Source organism: Megalobrama amblycephala, linkage group LG12 (assembly GCF_018812025.1).
Source record: "Megalobrama amblycephala isolate DHTTF-2021 linkage group LG12, ASM1881202v1, whole genome shotgun sequence".
Lineage (NCBI taxonomy): Eukaryota > Metazoa > Chordata > Actinopteri > Cypriniformes > Xenocyprididae > Megalobrama > Megalobrama amblycephala.
Window position 1 is genome coordinate 9,131,816 of NC_063055.1, and position 21,422 is coordinate 9,153,237.

The 21,422-nt window shown below is 44.7% G+C and overlaps 1 protein-coding gene across 3 annotated transcripts; it reads right to left on the bottom strand.

The window, feature by feature from the left end:
* Positions 1–1,249: 1,249 nt before the first annotated feature.
* Positions 1,250–6,715, bottom strand: LOC125280600 (N-acetyllactosaminide beta-1,3-N-acetylglucosaminyltransferase 3-like). Of its 3 annotated transcripts, none has more exons than XM_048211250.1 (2): positions 6,543–6,715; positions 1,250–2,979 (listed from the first exon to the last, which is right to left on the bottom strand). In XM_048211250.1, the coding sequence occupies exons 1-2, from the start codon at positions 6,628–6,630 to the stop codon at positions 1,832–1,834; spliced, it is 1,236 nt and encodes a 411-aa protein (XP_048067207.1). In that variant the 5' UTR covers positions 6,631–6,715; the 3' UTR covers positions 1,250–1,831. The 3 variants fall into 3 exon arrangements, with proteins under 3 accessions (XP_048067207.1, XP_048067208.1, XP_048067209.1); XM_048211251.1 differs by having other exon boundaries at positions 6,548–6,714; XM_048211252.1 differs by lacking the exon at positions 6,543–6,715 and adding an exon at positions 4,201–4,215.
* Between the last annotated feature and the right edge of the window lie 14,707 nt (positions 6,716–21,422).

Sequence of the window (21,422 nt, forward strand, 5' to 3'; positions counted from 1 at the left end):
GAATCTGCAACACATCAAAAAAACAAAAATCCCCGAATATGGTCGCAAGTTCCGTCGTTACCAGTAGAGTTCAATGGGACTTACGATCATAGTTGACTTTTCGGGAACACACCCCTGAATGATTCAGTTAGTGAATACTTCAGAAACTACATCAGCTACTTCAGAAAAAAGACACATATACACGACACCATGAGTAAATTTAAATTGTACAGCATTTTATAACTATTTGATCTTAGAAGTTGGTATTTGCTAATAATAAAAACATTTCTAAAAAAGGCAGGAGAGTTCTGTACAGACGTTACCAAACCGACGGTTACAAACTTTATTGCGTCAAAATAATGTATATCCTCATATTTCCTGCTGTTATTTCTTGGTTTCTTGCAGTCGCAAATGTAACAAAAGCGCCTGAAGAAATGTATCAGATTAACAGTATTAAGATTCTCCTCAAAACGAATCAGAAAGAGCTTTACTGCCAAGTAAAAAGTAACAAATAAAACACAATATACTGTACACTTAAATATTCAAAAAAAAAGCAGAACCATCCCAAAACTTATAATTAGCCCACAAGTAGGCCTATTTGCACTTTGTTACAGTACATCACTGTACTTCTTAAAACATTCAGAGGTGTAAAAACCTTCATTTGCAGCAGTCATTTAATGCATAGACTGTGTGTGCAAGTGAATGGCCCTTCATACACTCAAAAACATGATTTGTTGATGCTGTTCACTTTATTTAAACAACTTATTTTGATTCAACACCATTGTATTAGGTTTCTGGTTCAGATTTAATTGCTTCATGTTAAACTGACTTAAAACGATTACTTTTTGACTTAACTTACTGTTTTCATATTAAAATAACATGTTTCAATCAAGTAAACTCAACCAGGACTCAATCAAACAGGACTTTCACTTCCCATCATGCTTTGCAAAGGGGCTGATCTGGGAGAGTAAATGTTGAAATAAAGTGTTATTTTAAGCAATTTTTAGCAACATGAGAAAATGGAGGGACTTTTTAATGTTTACTTTCTATTATGTTGGTATTTAAAAGTTTCTGTTATGTTAATAGTTTTGGGGTTACCATTGTGGTGAAGTGTAGAACATGTGCTTGGGTTATCTAACAATTATCCAACAATAACTAAAGTTGTTTAATAATAAAAACAACTATATTGGGCATGCCATAGATGGAATAAACCCATCTTCTGGCTAACACTTAACAATAAGAGTTTTTACAGAGTAAAGATTTTGTAAAAGTTGTGAAAATTGTTCTTGAATGTATCCACTAAATAAACTAATCCATTAAACTGGGTTACTTTTTTAAATTTCTGTTTGATATTCATTTTAGGATAATTAAACTTAATGGTTTTGGACATAATTAAGAATGTTAACCTGATTCAACTAAATGGCGTTGAGTTAACCTTATGTAATAAATTTAAGTTAACTGAAATAAATAATGTTAATTAAATTCAACATAACCAAATTATGTGGAACCTGTTGACATAAAAAATTAAGTAAATCCAACGTATCATTTTTTTGAGTGTACACTTAATGAACTATCCTGATTAAATTAGATTTAAATTTAAATTCACACATAAAAACCACGAAGACTACAACTACTACTGCTGAGAAAGGAATCAGCCATCCATTTCATTTCAGTTAAAGTGCAATACACCACATCTTTGTCTGAGAAGTGACACTGGTAAAACCCGGTGTAGAAAAAAAAAGTTAATTCATATAAAAACATTCAATTAAAAATAAACTTGATCACATCAACTCCAGCCAGCTATTATGTTTTCCTTTAATCACACACCCTGTTCTTTTGTTTATAGGCTTCTCTAAAATGCAGACTTTGTCTTTCCACATTGCAAATGTGGGTTTTGTATTTCGTTCCACATCACAAAAATCATGTGCGGCAGAAATCTGTGGACTAAAACAATTTCTCTGTAATAGCAAGGGTGAAATTTGTCGACGTCCCCACCTGGGACATTCATACCAGCAGTTCTTACACCAAAGTGGGATGTAGGTTTGAGGCCAGCCTTTTCCAAACACATTCCCATGTAAACATCATCAATGGGCAATAGAATTATAGAGTGAGACATTTTGTAGATTGTTTTGGCCGTGAAGCCGGAGAGAAGAAAGCCTCCTCCACCACAGTACGGAGGATATCTCTCAGACTCCTGAACCTGCACCGGGATATAGTATTTACTTGAGGAGTGTCTAATAGGCCCTACGTTCTGGATGAGGTGCCCGGTAAAGAGATGTTTGCCTCCATCATTGTCCTCTTGACCTTGAAGATACTCAACCATGTTAAACGTATTGGCAAAGATGTCATCGTCCCCGTTTAAGAGAAATCTAGCATTTGGGCACCATCTTTCCATCCACTCTAAGAAAAGGATCTGCTTCAATGTGAGGTTAAAGAACGAATCATTGAAGTCCCACTGCAAAATGTCCTTGTTCTCATTGTTCTCCAGCCTCAACAGATTATTCAACCTGCGCTTCTCATAGCCAGTTTTTGTTGTTCCAATTATGAAGACCCTACGGATCCACACACCTTTATACAGTCTTTCCTCAGCCCATGTTTTCCGCAGGACTTCTCGTCGATCGTAGTTTTCTGGAGAACTCTTGATGACCAGCAGAAGAAAGACATCTGCAGAGTTCAGGGGTCCGCCACACTTATCAGGCTGGTCAAGCAGCATAGGAAATTTCCTACAGTGTCGGTAAAGCAGGAAATCTTGGATATGACCTGGCAGAGTAGAAAATCCAGTCACATTATAAGCAGACGTATTCTGTTGACATTGTGAAAACAAAGGCTGGGGAGTTTCGGATCTGAGCAAATCAGTTTGATGACGGAGCATCTCATATGTGTCTTTGCTATTCAGTGTCATGTTGTCTTCAGTGTCATTTTTGTTGATGAAAATGAGGAGGCACACAACACCTGTGAGGATTAACGCTATTGTCTCGTTTCTCTTTCTAATCTTCATACCTGTTTAAGAACAGAGACACAATTCATAGTGTGAGCACAAAAGTTCACTCAACAAGGATTTTTCAGACCCAGTCACAATTCAAGGCTGTACTCTAAAAAAAATGGTGCTATTTAGGGGTGACCCTGAATAGTCGACGATTCGAATCTTCGATAGGAGGAGCCTGATTCGACTACCAATCTCACAGTCGAATCTTCGCAGAGGTGTTATGAGAAGAGATATGGGGGTGCTCAATTATATACAATCTCTGCTAGGGGTGGGCTAAGGGGGCTGGAGCCCCGAATTTTTTTTCAAAAGCCCCGGATCTTTCAGGTTTGAGGTTTCTTAACAGTGCAGTCAAAATATATTTTTTCTAATCTCTCTATTAAAATGTTAAACAGTTCAATATCGCTTTTCTGCAGTATACACCGATACTGGCAGCGCTTTCTCTCTCTTCTCTCCGACAGCGAGTTCACACACACCGCAGTTGAACACAGACACGCCTCCTGTCATTCATTCAGAGCAGCCGCAGGCTTTGAGACTCTCGTTCAGTCCGGTTGAATAACTTTTGTTATGATATAACAACTGATATGACAACTTTAGCACATTTGTCAGTTAAACATTCATTCACTGTTTCCCATTAATTACCCTATGCCGCCATTGTTTCATAATGAACCGAAAATGTAAAACATAGCCTACAGTAATGGTCTCTAACGTTGTATTTTGCCGCAACGAACTAAAATCGAAACCGTGATATGGCTTTGTGCCTTTATAAAACAGAAAAAAGACAGCGATAAAGTATATATACAGTCTGTTTGTGCTGCGTGTTTTAACCCTTTGAGCTGTACGGTCCCACATATTGGATTTTTATTTCTGTGCCCCTGGGCGTACGGTACCACATATGGGATTTCGAACGTTCAGCGACGTCACGTAACTGCCAGATTCAAACTGTGCTTTCGCGCTTTGGCTGCGAGACGGACGCGCGCAGCTCTTGTCATATATCACAGCTATGCAGTGTTTTCAGCCACATAATGTTTCTTTTAAGGTTTCAGACATTTAAATATGTATAAGCACCATTAAAACAATATATTTAGAGTTTATAAAATACACACTGATGTCCGACATCAGTGGAAGCAGCAATAACAAATATAATTTGCTGACATTTATTCATATCAGGCACACATAATAGGCCTAAGTAACTATAAAGTTTACTCTATTATTCTTCCAGTTCACCAGCCACTTACTTGCATATATTTCAGGAGAAACTGATGAATTCACCTGCTGTAAATCAGACTGACAGGACTCTGTGAACAGCAGCGCAAACTAAGATGGCGGCGTCCATCACGCATTTTAGATCAAGATAAAGATCATTTATAAAGACATTAAAACGACAAAGCACACTCACTTACACATATTTGAGAATCGGAATATCATATAGTTAATGACATGGTAAGCAATTTTGCGAATATTTTAAATAAAAAAGGAAAAACTAAATAATAGCGATCCATCTGTCATACAGTGTTATTGTTGCTGCGTTCAGCGCTCGTGACACGCAAGACGCGTCGCCATGGAAACAAAAGGCAAACGTTCTAAAATAACGGTCGCCTTAAAAAAACTCACTCTGGGGGGACAGTTAGAATATTTTAAACTCACGCTCGAAAGGGTTAAAGAGAAGTGCGCACATTTGCTCACGCGATCAGCTGGTGATCTGGTGATCAAAATAATAGCTTAAGGGTTTATCTCTTGCAAGTGAAGAAATTAGTACAAAAGTATTGTAATTTCCCCATACTGTATTGTAAAGTAACTACTTATAAAATTTGAATTTATTTTACAGTGCATTTGTTACAATGGATAATATGGATATTACTGTCATATGAATCATAGGCGCCGATTTATTTTTCTGCCGGTGGGTGCCCAGTGCCCCACATCACCCCCTGCACCCCACCCCACCCCCCATATTATATTACAGATAAATCCGCACCTGTTTTCGTGTTCCCTATGGTCTCGTGGTAAAATTTTTGTAGAGTCAGAAGTCCAGACGTGCTCTAATTATCAGTGGTTCGAATCTGCTCTCATATCGTTTTTTCCCCTCATAAAGTTCAAAGAAGTTCATTAATGTTTGTATATCAAGAGCAAGGACATGTCTGTGTACATTTTGTTAGTGATTTCCCTGAAAAGAAGAGTCAAGCGATAGATTGACGCGTATGTCAGAAGACTAACTTACACCAGCCACACCGCATGCTTTCAAAAACAACGCTTCAGCGCTAGTTCGCATCTTATTTAACTCAAATCAACGTCAACTTGATGTTTTATTTGCATTATATCCGTGCAGCAATATGACAATTTCGACCCAAAAGCACATTCTTTTCACGAGTCATGCTCTCGCTGATATCTGATGCAAGGAGAGTTTGAGCGCGCGCATGTTTCTGATCGAAAGCAGAACCATTTGTGCTCGCGCATCACTTGGATGCGCTCTCGAAGTTTGCCATTAAAATATCGCCATAGAAACGGCCTTAAATAAACTATAAAAAGGGCGAAGATCGTGTCTGAAAGCTCCAATTGATTTTCTAATGGTTAAAATCAATGGAGAATATCTCGTATTTTTCCGTGGGTGCTCCTGGATCGGCGCCTGATATGAATAATTATAAACGCCTAAATCATATTATAATATCATTGTAATAATTGTTTGGCATCCTAAAACACCAGTGTCAATGTAATGTAGACTGAGACTCTATCACAACTAAAAAGATGTTTGAGCCCTCTTTAATGTCCAGGTACAAATCAGTGCTGTTTCTTTGTTCAAATTTCACACTGTACATGGGCTTAAGCTCTCAGTTTTGAGCTCTCAAAGTGCACCAAATTGATGCATTTAACCTTAAAATGTGCAAAATTTTTACGAATGCCCCCGGAGCCCCCTAGAGCAGTGTTTCTCAACCCTGGTCCTGAAGGACCCCCAACACTGCAGGTTTTGTCTTTCTCCCTAATTAAACACACCTGATTCAACTCATCAGCTCATTAGAAGAAACTCCACTACCTGAAATGAGTGTGTCAGACAGAGGAGACTTTCAAAATGTGCAGTGTTGGGGGTCCTCCAGGACCAGGGTTGAGAAACACTGCCCTAGAGGATGTACGCCCAACAAAGTTTTGCAAATTCTGGTTTGAGAAAGGATGGATTGCAGAAACTGCAAAGGAGGAAGAAAGGACCAAAGTTGTTCTATTTCAGTGACCCTCTCAAAACGTTAATTCTTTTGTCAGTTAATGTCAATATCATGGCAACCGTAGTTTTAATAGTTTCTCTCATTTACAAAACTGTTTCGTTCAATTTGACATACAATACATGCGAGAATCATACCATAAAACCAATGAAGAATAATCATATTTAGTTATAAAACAGTAACAGTAGCAGCATACACATATCTTGTCATCGCGTTAGGTTCATTTTCAAGGCAACGAGCGAAAAGCAAAATTATTTAACCGCATTTAAAATTAAATTAATTCCTAAAACCTACATTTGAGGAAAGAAAAAACACAGATTAAATTGTTTAGTGATCTAAACGAACCAGACAGAAAACATATTTTATCTTACCTGACCTTTTAGCTTCATCAACATCAACATCAACACAAGTAAGTCTATTTGAGGTTTTGTTCATGTCAAAATGCGATTTAACAACCATCCCACCCTGTATTCACTGCTCAAACTCCTGTATTCACTTCCTCCTAAGAGGAAATCTACAAGAGCCTCTGTAGTTCAGCTGTCTCTAGAGGAAAAACTGAAAGGATAAACAGCCAGAGAGGCAGTCTCTCAAAACCTGGTGTGCTGCCTACATAGACAGCATGAGGAACAATGCTATCAAGGTAGCCAGCTTAATGGGTAATCATTTGTAAAAAAGTAAATAAATAAATAAATAAATAAAAATAAATAGGCTACATAAAAAATCTATAGCCGATGTATCAATTTAACACACAATACATGCTAGAGTCATACCATGAAACTCAATTATTAACTAAAGGGTTAGTTCTCCCAAAAATGAAAATTCTGTCATTAATTACACACCCTCATGCTGTTCCAAACAAGTAAGACCTGCATTCATCTTTGGAACACAAATTAAGATATTTTTGATGAAATCCGAGAGCTTCATAACATTAAGGTTGAACCACTGTTAAGGTTGAATCACATGGACTATTTTAACGATGTCTTTTCTGGGCCTTGAAAGTAGTAATAACTTTGCGCTCTATAGGGAGGTCAGAAAGCTCTCGGATTTCATCAAAAATACCTTAATTTGTCTTCTGAAGATGAATGAAGGTCTTATGAGTTTGGAACAACATGAGGGTGAGTAATTATTGACACAAATTCAATTTTTGGGTGAACCCTTTAAATTAAAATGAATGTGTTGCAACCATAAACGATATATGGAGATCGCAATAATATTGTCGATAACGATGATAAGCTCTGGACATTTTTAGTCAATATGGATTAATCTAACAGCCTATCACACAGCTGAAATAAACGCAACAACAGCCAGTCAGTGCATGTCGCTAATAAGTCATTTCTCTGTGTCTGTGTGAATGAAACTCACACACGTGACACTCACAGCATCTGCCGTCTCAATATATGACGACATGAACTTCATCTCCAGAGCTGGGAGTCACTTCACAAGCTTTTCACTGTTTCATTTCAGAAATTTGACAAAAAATAAAAATGGTTTGTTGTAAATTAATGGTTATATTTTCATTTGATTACATTTGGCTTGATTAAATTGCTAAAGTTTATATAAATTTGTATTAAATCATAAAACAAAGAACCCCAAAAATAAAATACAAAATTCAGAATTTTGGGAAAAATAAAATGGATTTCATGGGGCCCTAAATTAAAAGGTATATGCTGTGGAGTGTCACAGAGACGAACTCCGTGATTCCCTCCTCTGACCATCGGAGGGAGCCCTCACCAGAGTACTGACACACACACATACGCACACACAACACTACATTTCCCATAAGCCTGTGCCTCGGATTGATTATCCCGCCAGCTGTTGCCCATAACCCGGACTATAAAAGACTCTCATTTCCACTCATGCTTCGTGAAGTCTTGTATTGCCACGGTGTACATTTTTGAGCGTTGATAGCCTGTTTGATAGCCTGTTTGATAGCCTGTTTGATAGCCTGTTTGATAGCCTGTTTGATAGCCTGTTTGATAGCCTGTTTGATAGCCTGTTTGATAGCCTGTTTGATAGCCTGTTTGATAGCCTGTTTGATAGCCTGTTTGATAGCCTGTTTGATAGCCTGTTTGATAGCCTGTTTGATAGCCTGTTGTTGAACGTTTACGAACCATCGCCGCCTGTCTTGACCCTTGCCTTGTCTCCTGATTTGTGAGTGATGGCTGCCTGAACTGACCATTGCCTGTATTCTGACCCTGATTCTGCCTGTCTCTGCTGTTCCTGTCTGACCACGAGTTTGTACTAATAAAGCATGCAAATGGATCCCAGCTCTTGTGATGAATCATTACATGGAGTTTAATAGTGAACAAGCAAGTTTGCATGTTTCATTTGATTCTCAAGGTTTAACAAATATTTGGAAAGCATTTCCTTCCCCATTAACAGTAAATGAATATCATGATAAATATAGATATCGTAAGATATGGGGAAAAAAAAGTTATGATAATATTTTTGGTCATTTCCCCCAGCCCTAATTATAATACTTTATCAGTGAATGCATTAAGGAAACATTACTTAAAGGGATGATGAACTGAGAAATCAAATTTTCCTTGAGCTTTTGACATATAGGAGGTCATCATACTTTAAGAAAACTTCCTTGTTAGTCCAATAAAAGCTTTAATTGACACCAGACCCAGCAAACGACAGGATTTACAAAGTGGGGATCTATGACGTCAAAGGAGTATGAGGTCTCTGTGGAACAAAAGTGGGTGTTTCTGTATTTGTGGGTGTTTTCAAACTGGTGGGTGTTTATATATCATGCAATGAAAATGAGATGAGCAAATTCTGCGCAGAACCGATCACCGGTGATCACCGCGAGATGCATGCCGGTTAGAAATGTGTCCGAGGGTGGGCCGCCTTGCTCTGATGTCATGCCGACGTGTGTCAAAAACCTCTCGCGAGTGCGAGGCGGACGTGTCGGATTCTGCAGTCGAGCGCAGTTGCTCTCCACCGACTGCGCTGACCAAAAGCACGATGGGAAATGACTTGCTGACGACACAGCTTAAAGCTTATTGGTTTAAACAACCGTGATGTATTGATCTGATTTAAAATGTTTGATTTTAAAACTCTAATATCATGTTTTTATGTGTAAAAATAATGTGTGAATATTCCCAAACTCTCTGACACAGTGATCTCTCTATGGGTTATGCGAACGTTGTCATTTATAAAAAAAATATATAAAAACATGTATATAATTAAAGTAAAAATGATTGATACACACATCTTTCGAATGGAAATAAATAACAAGTACTTTGGGTGTATTGTTCATTATGTTTATTTTCATATAAAAGCAACAGAACTTAAATTACATCCAGTTTATCAGCAACACAGCGCACGAGTGTGAATTCCGCGATATCTGCCTTTGATCTCGTAGGTTCTGATCCACTACGAGAACAGAGAACTGTTCGTCTTGCCTGCACTTTTTTCACTCCTCCCCTAACTGCAGCCGCCTACTCTCGGCTGAACTTCAGGCGAGGCTAGGCGCATCTCAAACAAGCCTAATGATCCCCTTCACCCCACCCCACCCCTAAACCCTACCCACAATCTGACGTGGGCAAATCAGGTAACGCTCTCAAAAACGCCCCTCTGTTTATGGCCTCGCCCATCAATCATTAATGTCCTGCAGAGACCTGTACTTGCATCAAAGGGCAGCAAGCACCGCCTCTGCAGAAGAAGATCAACACCTACTTCATCCCTGCCTGTTTAGCCCCGCCCACCGATTCACGCATGACATGCAATAGAATAGGTAGGTAACATAGGCCTATGTGGTGCTAAACCGGATCGAGCTACCAAGCAATAAACATGCCGTTGAGGATTACAAAATATTGTGCAGTGGCTGGACTCGACAGTAATGCGACAACATATAAGTAACTGTTAAATCTAATGCCTAAACTGATATTAATGATTCATGTACAGTCAGATGTTCTTTTTCTGTCTGTTAGTAAATCAAACCTGTGACTAAACGTGTCATGATCACCGTCAGTTCCTGGACTACACTTCCCATAATCCCCCCTGCCAGTCACCTGCACACGCTCCACACTAATCACTAATCACCACACCCAGCTGCAGCACATTAACAGGACTATAAAGGACTTTCACTCAGTGCCCAAGGAAGTCGACCGGAAGTTGAAGTCGGCTGCGTGCCGCCATCTTGTAGCAGAACTTCACTTGCGTTAGCCATCCCATTGACGCCCATTCATTTTGGCGTCACTTTGACAGCAAATAAATTTACATCTGAGGCGTTTAAAGACTCAATTTGTCCATTATTTATTTCTAAAGATACACAACAATGTATAAAGGGCTCCATTACCTTCTATGTTACATTATGGCCCCGTAGAAACAGTTTTTGTAAAAATAGGCTAACGATTGCGTCATAACCACTCGACTCCCTGTCGCACAGTAGAGAAATTACCGTACAGACAGGAGGAGAAGCTTGCAGGCAATAGTATGCATTAACTTAATATGGCGTACTGGCGTTACATTTTAAAATACTATACAAAATAATTAATCAGAATAATTACTCCTGCTCACTCACGCCAAAGAACTCCCCGCTCAAGCTCGCCGTCTCTGCAAGATTAACGATGGCAGTTTGCACGCACAGCTACTAGAAGATTTACATCTGTCAGACAGGTTGCTGACGTCATCAAGCTTAGTTTGAGTCTGCGCGTCAGACTAAAAATCGCTAAAAATGGGCTTCACTTGTCTCAATTGAGTTCCAATGGGGTCGCTGTGTCCATTTCTTTTACTGTCTATGCTTTCACTCACACCACCTCACCGTGAAGTCTTGTTTTCACTTGTGTTACATTTCTGAGTGTTTCCCTGTATCCTGTCTGGTTACCTGTTTATGATTCCTTGCTACATACCTCTGGACTGTTTATTGTTTCCTGGACTGTGAATGATATCTGCCTGCCTCGATCTACTGCCTGTACCCTGACTACGATTCTGCCTAGCCCTTGCTGTTTCTGTTTGCCCCTGCTTAGACCCTGCCTGTACGACCACGCTTACTTCTAATAAAGCTTTGCATATGGATCTTACCATGAGTCCTGTATTGTTACAAAACGTCAACTTTATTTTGTTTCTGTGGTGTTTTTTACAACATGTTCATTTCAGAAAATAGCCGCTGTCATACACTTTTGTTTTGCATATTGAGTTTCCTTACATATTCAAATGTCATTTTCATACATATTTGCATAAATATAATGTTACTTGTGTGTTCAGGTTGGCACACAGAATGGTTCATTTATAATTTCACAGATGGTGTTTTCCTGTAAGGGGAACTGCACACTTCCTTTGGGGAATTTCACCGTTTTCTGTCATATTTGGACGAAAGAGAGAGTAAAGTGAGGCAGGAAGATGGATTCTCTGCAAGTATCCTGCTTGGTGACCCCAAAAAATTCTCTTAAATTTTTGCCAAATGTCTATTTATGATCGATAATCATATAGAACAACTGTCATTTGAACTCAATGTAGCATGTATAAAATACACTGTCATCACTGTATCAGACTTTTTAGTCCTTTAACTTGTGTGTGTAGGCATGTAACTCCCATATTATCATTTGTTGTTTTCTGCCTTTTGTATTACATTGGACATGTAACCACAAAATATGATGGTGAGAGTATTTCCAGCTCCATTTCAATAATTAACTGACCATGTAGTGGCACAACAGAGCTGTGATGACGTTTATTAGTTGAACTTGTTTTAAGATGTTGTTCTGTTTAGTTTATACTGCTGTAATTTGTGAAGTGAATGTCCATTCACCATTTAACTCATAGGTACAAGTTGACAATCTCTGTCTTGTCTTTGTAATGTGTGCATAGAGACAAAATCATTTAGGAAAAGATTATTTTGAAATTCACTGATGCTGAAAATGCCTTAGATTACAGAGAAAGTTTATATTTATTATGTGAGGAGAAAAAGAAATACTATTTATTTTTTTGGTTTGGATCACTTTTCCTGTTCACTTCAAGTTCTAGCTCTTTCTTCATGATTTGATACACTGATTCATTTATGATCCGAAGCTTCCTGAAGCAGTGTTTTAAAATCGGCCATCACTAAATAAGTTTTTTTTGGCGCACCAAAAATATTCTCGTTGCTTTATAATATTAATATTGAACCACTGTACTCACATGAACCAATTTAAATATGTTTTTAGTACCTTTATGGATCTTGAGAGAGGAAGTGTCCATTGCTCCCTATGGAGGCCTCACAGAGCCATCAGATTTCAACTAAAATATCTTAATTTGTGTTCCGAAGATTAACGAAGGTCTTACGGGTGTGGAACAGCATGAGGGTCAGTAATAAATGACAGAATTTTCATTTTTGGGTGAACTAACCCTTTAATGACCCATGGTATTGTGATATGTTGAGTTTGGTGAAATAATAAATTATATGGGTTGGAAATTGTACTTTTGCTATATTTTTAACCTTTTATTTTCTTTGTGTGTGTGTATTTAGTGATTCTTTTTTTTAAAGGATATGATGGCAATCTCAGCTCTGTATGGAGAAAGCAGTCAACCTGGATCACATGCGTCTCTTCGTAAATCATTAATAAAAAATAGTTTATGTGATTGATGGCAAATTCCAAAAGGAATTTCGCCACAAGCTCCGAAAATGGCAATAAAAACAAACTGGTGCAGCCTGGACCACGAATCATAATTGTCAGACACAGACGAGGACACAGAGGTAAGTGCAAGTGAGTCAGTTTATTAAACAGAGGTATCGGACACAGGCTGAACACAGGAGGATATTTTGACACGTAGAACACTTAATGGATGATAACTGTTCACTTTCCTTTGCAGGAGGAGAGGACGATGAAGACGAAGCAGGAGACGAGGACCAGGTGGAAAACAGGAACGGGTAGTAGGTAATCCACAGGTTAGTAGACGCGGGTAACATATGAGGTGAGGTACAAGACCAGACAGCGAGTGGTAGAGTGTGGCGTGCTTATATGTGGCTCTGGTGATGATGCACAGGTGATCAGAATTTGTGGCGTAAGTGTCCGTGTCCAATGGTGTAGGCAGTGCGGTTGTGACAATAATAAACATACTCCAGCCAATAACCGACAAGAATGATTTTAAATGCGCGTTCATGACTGTTTCAGGAAGCACAGAGGGGAGGGGGAGGAGGAGGAGGAGGGAGGGTCTAGCTAGCCTCTGTTTTGTTTGACAACACTTCGAACGTCAATAGGAAGTTACATCCACCCAGGATCACTTAGAGCACCTTTAAAGATTAGCAGACAGGTACACTGTAAAAAATTACCGTGATTTTAACAGTAAAAGACTGTAAAAATGCTGCGGTGAAAAACTGTTAATTGGTTTACAGAAAGTTTCCGTACTATATACGGTGAATAACTGTAATAGATCTAACGATACATGTAATGTAATTTTACCGTAATTATTTAGTTTTTGAAAGTGAAAAATAACAATTCATTGTAAAATTTACAGTGAAAAAACGTAAATTGACATTCCCACAATTCCCTGCGTGACACTTCACATTTGATATATTTTCATTGAAATAACTCTGTTTCTTCTTAGTTTTTCTCATTTTTTTCTAATCAGTTATGTACATCGGTTTTATGTTACATCTAATGTTGTTAAATTAATGTTTATTGCATTTTTAAAATTTCATGCATGTTACCATGATGGTGTTTAGTGTGTGTGTGAATGACACTGTGTGCACCTTCTATATATTAGTATTGTCCTCCTCAGCTTGTGGAAAAGCTGCTTGTGATGAACTTTGATTCATCATGTGACTCTTATCACAACTGTGTTTGGTGACTGTCAGTGTATTATAAAGATACAAAACAGATATTAGTACTTCATTAGGCTGGTAAATTAACATTATATCAGTTAATGAAATACGTTATTTTACCGTAAATTTTACTGGGATTTTTTTTTACAGTGTACTGAAATCCAATGTTAAATATACATATTTAAAATGTAAAATTCACACGTAACTCCGTAAGTATGTCACGACCGTCAGTGAGAGTGCCCGAATTAGCCACTTGAGGGCACTCCATCCTGGACTGTTTTCACCCCATTGACTACACTACCCATAACGCACTGCCGGACTCATTATCCATTTATCACATCATTACACCCAGCTGTCATGTATTTTGTAATCAGTGTCTGTCTATTTAATCTCAGTTGTTTCTGTCCTCAGTTGTGGTTTGTTGTATTTGTTACGTGCACCGTTTGTTTCTCTGGCCTTTTGTTTTGTGGACTGTTTCTGTGATTTTGACCCTTGCCTGTTCCTTGGATTACGTGTTTGGAGTTCCCTTTAATAAACATCACTGCACTTGGATCTTACCATCTTGTTCTTGTGTGCACCGTGACAGAACAAACCACCAGACAACAGATCCAGCAGCATGAGCTTCCGGATTCCTCCGCCAGCCACCACGAGGGAGCGGATGGCTCAAGTTCGGGCTTTGACGGCCCAACGTCAGGACGGCTGGGAGGTAGGATGCTTCGCCAAGGTCTTTTGAACGATGGCGGTGGGGCTGGGGTACAATGATGCAGCTTTAAAGGATTTCTTTAATTGCTGCCTTGACGATCCTCTGCCTCAATGTGAGATGGAAGGGCTACGGATTTTAGACTTCTGGAGATTTGCCGCATATCTCCGCCATCGGAGAGAATGGACCTCACCGAGTCAACCAGGCAGTCTGCATGCTCCAGCCCAGGAATCCGTTTCAGAAGGCACAGGGGAGGTGGGCGCTGAGCCTCAGCTTCACTCCGGTAAAGGGAGGAGGAGGAGAAGGAAGAAGGCTTCTTCCATCCTTCAAGGCCCGGAGGCCGCTCCAGCCAGTGAGTCAGCTCCAGCCAGTGAGTCAGCTCCAGCCAGTGAGTCCGCTCCAGCCAGTGAGTCCGCTCCAGAGCCCGCTCCAGCCAGTGAGTCCGCTCCAGAGTCCGCTCCAGCCAGTGAGTCCGCTCCAGAGCCCGCTCCAGCCAGTGAGTCCGCTCCAGCCAGTGAGTCCACTCCAGAGCCCGCTCCAGCCAGTGAGTCCGCTCCAGCCAGTGAGTCCACTCCAGAGCCCGCTTCAGTCAGTGAGTCCATTCCAGAGTCCGCTCCAGCCAGTGAGTCCACTCCAGAGCCCGCTCCAGTCAGTGAGTCCACTACAGAGTCCGCTCCAGTCAGTGAGTCTACTACAGAGCCCGCTCCAGCCAGTGAGTCTACTACAGAGCCCGCTCCAGCCAGTGAGTCCACTCCAGAGCCCGCTTCAGTCAGTGAGTCCATTCCAGAGTCCGCTCCAGCCAGTGAGTCCACTCCAGAGCCCGCTCCAGCCAGTGAGTCTACTACAGAGCCCGCTCCAGCCAGTGAGTCCACTCCAGAGCCCGCTCCAGCCAGTGAGTCCACTCCAGCCAGTGAGTCCACTCCAGAGCCCGCTTCAGTCAGTGAGTCCATTCCAGAGTCCGCTCCAGCCAGTGAGTCCACTCCAGAGCCCGCTCCAGTCAGTGAGTCCACTCCAGAGTCCGCTCCAGTCAGTGAGTCTACTACAGAGCCCGCTCCAGCCAGTGAGTCTACTACAGAGCCCGCTCCAGCCAGTGAGTCTACTACAGAGCCCGCTCCAGCCAGTGAGTCTACTACAGAACCCGCTCCAGCCAGTGAGTCTACTACAGAGCCCGCTCCAGCCAGTGAGCCCGCTCCAGCCAGTGAGCCCGCTCCAGCCAGTGAGCCCGCTCCAGCCAGTGAGTCCGCTCCAGCCAGTGAGCCCGCTCCAGCCAGTGAATCCGCTTCAGTACGGCATGCTCTCCCTATCAGTCCGGTGATAGCCAAGAGGGCTGTCCTCACGTTCTATGTTTTGGCGGTCTTGCGTGCCTGGAGGATGCTCTCAGAACAGCCTCAGCCTGAGCCCGCTGCCGTCCAAGAGCAGCCCCAGCCTGAGCCCGCTGCCGTCCCAGAGCAGCCCCAGCCTGAGCCCGCTGCCGTCCCAGAGCAGCCCCAGCCTGAGCACGCTGCCGTCCCAGAGCAGCCCCAGTCTGAGCACGCTGCCGTCCCAGAGCAGCCCCAGTCTGAGCACGCTGCCGTCCAAGAGCAGCCCCAGCCTGAGCCAGCTGCCGTCCCAGAGCAGCCCCAGTCTGAGCACGCTGCCGTCCCAGAGCAGCCCCAGTCTGAGCACGCTGCCGTCCAAGAGCAGCCCCAGCCTGAGCCAGCTGCCGTCCCAGAGCAGCCCCAGTCTGAGCACGCTGCCGTCCCAGAGCAGCCCCAGTCTGAGCACGCTGCCGTCCCAGAGCAGCCCCAGTCTGAGCACGCTGCCGTCCCAGAGCAGCCCCAGTCTGAGCACGCTGCCGTCCAAGAGCAGCCCCAGTCTGAGCACGCTGCCGTCCAAGAGCAGCCCCAGCCTGAGCCAGCTGCCGTCCCAGAGCAGCCCCAGTCTGAACACGTTGCCGTCCCTGAGCAGTTCCAGTCTGAGCCCGCTGCTGTCCCTGAGTCCTCCGCTCTCCCTGATACGGCCACGGAGACCGTTACCGAGCTGCCCGCTCTCCCTGATATGGCCATGAAGCACCCTTGGCCTACTGCCCTGCCGCCGTCCAAGCCTTCTGCCCTGCCACCGCCCAGATCTTCTGTCCTGCCGCCATCATCCAAGCCTTCTGCCCTGCCGCCGCCGCCCAGGCTTTCTGCCCTGCCGCCACTGCCCAGGCCGTCTGAACCGTTGGAACCAGCCTGGTCAGTTCCTCCGGCACCACCCTGGCAATCAGCCAGGATTCCAGACCCGCTGGAACCAGCCTGGTCAGTTCCTCCAGCGCCACCCTGGCAATCAGCCAGGACTCCAGAACCACTGGAACCAGCCTGGTCAGTTCCTCCAGCACCGCCCTAGCTATCAGTTGGGCACCCTGGATCTGGCCCACCATCCCTCCCCCTGATCCTCCTCCTGTCCACCTCCCTCCTGAGTTTGTGTTTTTCGTTTTTGTTTTGTCTGGTGGAGCGTCTGGTAGCCGCTCCTTTGAGGGGGGTAATGTCACGACCGTCAGTGAGAGTGCCCGAATTAGCCACTTGAGGGCACTCCATCCTGGACTGTTTTCACCCCATTGACTACACTACCCATAACGCACTGCCGGACTCATTATCCATTTATCACATCATTACACCCAGCTGTCATGTATTTTGTAATCAGTGTCTGTCTATTTAATCTCAGTTGTTTCTGTCCTCAGTTGTGGTTTGTTGTATTTGTTACGTGCACCGTTTGTTTCTCTGGCCTTTTGTTTTGTGGACTGTTTCTGTGATTTTGACCCTTGCCTGTTCCTTGGATTACGTGTTTGGAGTTCCCTTTAATAAACATCACTGCACTTGGATCTTACCATCTTGTTCTTGTGTGCACCGTGACAGAACAAACCACCAGACAACAGATCCAGCAGCATGAGCTTCCGGATTCCTCCGCCAGCCACCACGAGGGAGCGGATGGCTCAAGTTCGGGCTTTGACGGCCCAACGTCAGGACGGCTGGGAGGTAGGATGCTTCGCCAAGGTCTTTTGGACGATGGCGGTGGGGCTGGGGTACAATGATGCAGCTTTAAAGGATTTCTTTAATTGCTGCCTTGACGATCCTCTGCCTCAATGTGAGATGGAAGGGCTACGGATTTTAGACTTCTGGAGATTTGCCGCATATCTCCGCCATCGGAGAGAATGGACCTCACCGAGTCAACCAGGCAGTCTGCATGCTCCAGCCCAGGAATCCGTTTCAGAAGGCACAGGGGAGGTGGGCGCTGAGCCTCAGCTTCACTCCGGTAAAGGGAGGAGGAGGAGAAGGAAGAAGGCTTCTTCCATCCTTCAAGGCCCGGAGGCCGCTCCAGCCAGTGAGTCAGCTCCAGCCAGTGAGTCAGCTCCAGCCAGTGAGTCAGCTCCAGCCAGTGAGTCAGCTCCAGCCAGTGAGTCAGCTCCAGCCAGTGAGTCAGCTCCAGCCAGTGAGTCCGCTGAGTCCGCTCCAGCCAGTGAGTCCGCTCCAGAGCCCGCTCCAGCCAGTGAGTCCGCTCCAGAGTCCGCTCCAGCCAGTGAGTCCGCTCCAGAGCCCGCTCCAGCCAGTGAGTCCGCTCCAGCCAGTGAGTCCACTCCAGAGCCCACTCCAGCCAGTGAGTCCGCTCCAGCCAGTGAGTCCACTCCAGAGCCCGCTTCAGTCAGTGAGTCCATTCCAGAGTCCGCTCCAGCCAGTGAGTCCACTCCAGAGCCCGCTCCAGTCAGTGAGTCCACTACAGAGTCCGCTCCAGTCAGTGAGTCTACTACAGAGCCCGCTCCAGCCAGTGAGTCTACTACAGAGCCCGCTCCAGCCAGTGAGTCCACTCCAGCCAGTGAGTCCACTCCAGAGCCCGCTTCAGTCAGTGAGTCCATTCCAGAGTCCGCTCCAGCCAGTGAGTCCACTCCAGAGCCCGCTCCAGCCAGTGAGTCTACTACAGAGCCCGCTCCAGCCAGTGAGTCCACTCCAGAGCCCGCTCCAGCCAGTGAGTCCACTCCAGCCAGTGAGTCCACTCCAGAGCCCGCTTCAGTCAGTGAGTCCATTCCAGAGTCCGCTCCAGCCAGTGAGTCCACTCCAGAGCCCGCTCCAGTCAGTGAGTCCACTCCAGAGTCCGCTCCAGTCAGTGAGTCTACTACAGAGCCCGCTCCAGCCAGTGAGTCTACTACAGAGCCCGCTCCAGCCAGTGAGTCTACTACAGAGCCCGCTCCAGCCAGTGAGTCTACTACAGAACCCGCTCCAGCCAGTGAGTCTACTACAGAGCCCGCTCCAGCCAGTGAGCCCGCTCCAGCCAGTGAGCCCGCTCCAGCCAGTGAGCCCGCTCCAGCCAGTGAGCCCGCTCCAGCCAGTGAGCCCGCTCCAGCCAGTGAGCCCGCTCCAGCCAGTGAGTCCGCTCCAGCCAGTGAGCCCGCTCCAGCCAGTGAATCCGCTTCAGTACGGCATGCTCTCCCTATCAGTCCGGTGATAGCCAAGAGGGCTGTCCTCACGTTCTATGTTTTGGCGGTCTTGCGTGCCTGGAGGATGCTCTCAGAACAGCCTCAGCCTGAGCCCGCTGCCGTCCAAGAGCAGCCCCAGCCTGAGCCCGCTGCCGTCCCAGAGCAGCCCCAGCCTGAGCCCGCTGCCGTCCCAGAGCAGCCCCAGCCTGAGCACGCTGCCGTCCCAGAGCAGCCCCAGTCTGAGCACGCTGCCGTCCCAGAGCAGCCCCAGTCTGAGCACGCTGCCGTCCAAGAGCAGCCCCAGCCTGAGCCAGCTGCCGTCCCAGAGCAGCCCCAGTCTGAGCACGCTGCCGTCCCAGAGCAGCCCCAGTCTGAGCACGCTGCCGTCCAAGAGCAGCCCCAGCCTGAGCCAGCTGCCGTCCCAGAGCAGCCCCAGTCTGAGCACGCTGCCGTCCCAGAGCAGCCCCAGTCTGAGCACGCTGCCGTCCCAGAGCAGCCCCAGTCTGAGCACGCTGCCGTCCCAGAGCAGCCCCAGTCTGAGCACGCTGCCGTCCAAGAGCAGCCCCAGCCTGAGCCAGCTGCCATCCCAGAGCAGCCCCAGTCTGAGCACGCTGCCGTCCAAGAGCAGCCCCAGCCTGAGCCAGCTGCCGTCCCAGAGCAGCCCCAGTCTGAACACGTTGCCGTCCCTGAGCAGTTCCAGTCTGAGCCCGCTGCTGTCCCTGAGTCCTCCGCTCTCCCTGATACGGCCACGGAGACCGTTACCGAGCTGCCCGCTCTCCCTGATATGGCCATGAAGCACCCTTGGCCTACTGCCCTGCCGCCGTCCAAGCCTTCTGCCCTGCCACCGCCCAGATCTTCTGTCCTGCCGCCATCATCCAAGCCTTCTGCCCTGCCGCCGCCGCCCAGGCTTTCTGCCCTGCCGCCACTGCCCAGGCCGTCTGAACCGTTGGAACCAGCCTGGTCAGTTCCTCCGGCACCACCCTGGCAATCAGCCAGGATTCCAGACCCGCTGGAACCAGCCTGGTCAGTTCCTCCAGCGCCACCCTGGCAATCAGCCAGGACTCCAGAACCACTGGAACCAGCCTGGTCAGTTCCTCCAGCACCGCCCTGGCTATCAGTTGGGCACCCTGGATCTGGCCCACCATCCCTCCCCCTGATCCTCCTCCTGTCCACCTCCCTCCTGAGTTTGTGTTTTTCGTTTTTGTTTTGTCTGGTGGAGCGTCTGGTAGCCGCTCCTTTGAGGGGGGGTAATGTCACGACCGTCAGTGAGAGTGCCCGAATTAGCCACTTGAGGGCACTCCATCCTGGACTGTTTTCACCCCATTGACTACACTACCCATAACGCACTGCCGGACTCATTATCCATTTATCACATCATTACACCCAGCTGTCATGTATTTTGTAATCAGTGTCTGTCTATTTAATCTCAGTTGTTTCTGTCCTCAGTTGTGGTTTGTTGTATTTGTTACGTGCATCGTTTGTTTCTCTGGCCTTTTGTTTTGTGGACTGTTTCTGTGATTTTGACCCTTGCCTGTTCCTTGGATTACGTGTTTGGAGTTCCCTTTAATAAACATCACTGCACTTGGATCTTACCATCTTGTTCTTGTGTGCACCGTGACAAAGTATGTTTACGGTTTGATGTCATTTTTACAGTATTGTTCTGGTAACCATAGCTGCCGGTATTTTTCCGTAGAAACAACGGGATTTTTTTTACAGTGTAGGCAATTCATTACTTGATGATATACAGTTTATTACTTTCCCACACAAAGGCAGCTTTTTAGGTATACTGAAGCATCCTCTCTTTAACTTTCAATTTAAACGGCTTCTGTCTCACTTTCGGGGGCCTTTAAGGGAGGGGTCTGTTGCTTCTATCTTATTGCACATCCTGTTTCAGATCCTCGTTTATCTAAAAACAAACTTTACTCGCATTCACTTTAGGTGGAACAGATTTTAACATGTTCTCTATATTCCTGAGTCAACAGGATTATTGTTCTAAGACCAATATTACATGCTTTCCCAGGAACTCAGCAAAATCACTTTATTGCAGTTTATTTTACTGTCCTTGAGGAAAAATGTGAATATTTTATTATAGCTACTATCGTCTATTTATTTATTGTACACTTTTTTCACAGAACAATCTTGTTTTATAAGAAATACATTTTTGTAAGATTCTGAGTATCTCCTGGCCTTTAAATTATGAGCTGAATTGTCTTAGTAATTTCCTTTATTCTCATATTTTATTTTGTTCTGTTTATGCGACTTTTTAGTAGCTTGTTTTCTAATGTTCAGGGTTGATCTGTTGATCAGAATATGTTGCTTGTCACCGTCTTTGAGATTCACAGGCTGATTCTTGATGTCGCTTCAGTGTTCATATAACA

Coding starts and splice junctions, on each gene's coding strand:
- LOC125280600 (XM_048211250.1), bottom strand. CDS start 6,630: ATGGTTGTTAAATCGCATTTTGACATGAACAAAACCTCAAATAGACTT. Junction 2,980..6,542: donor TGATGAAGCTAAAAGGTCAG/GTAAGATAAAAT, acceptor GTTCTTAAACAG/GTATGAAGATTAGAAAGAGA.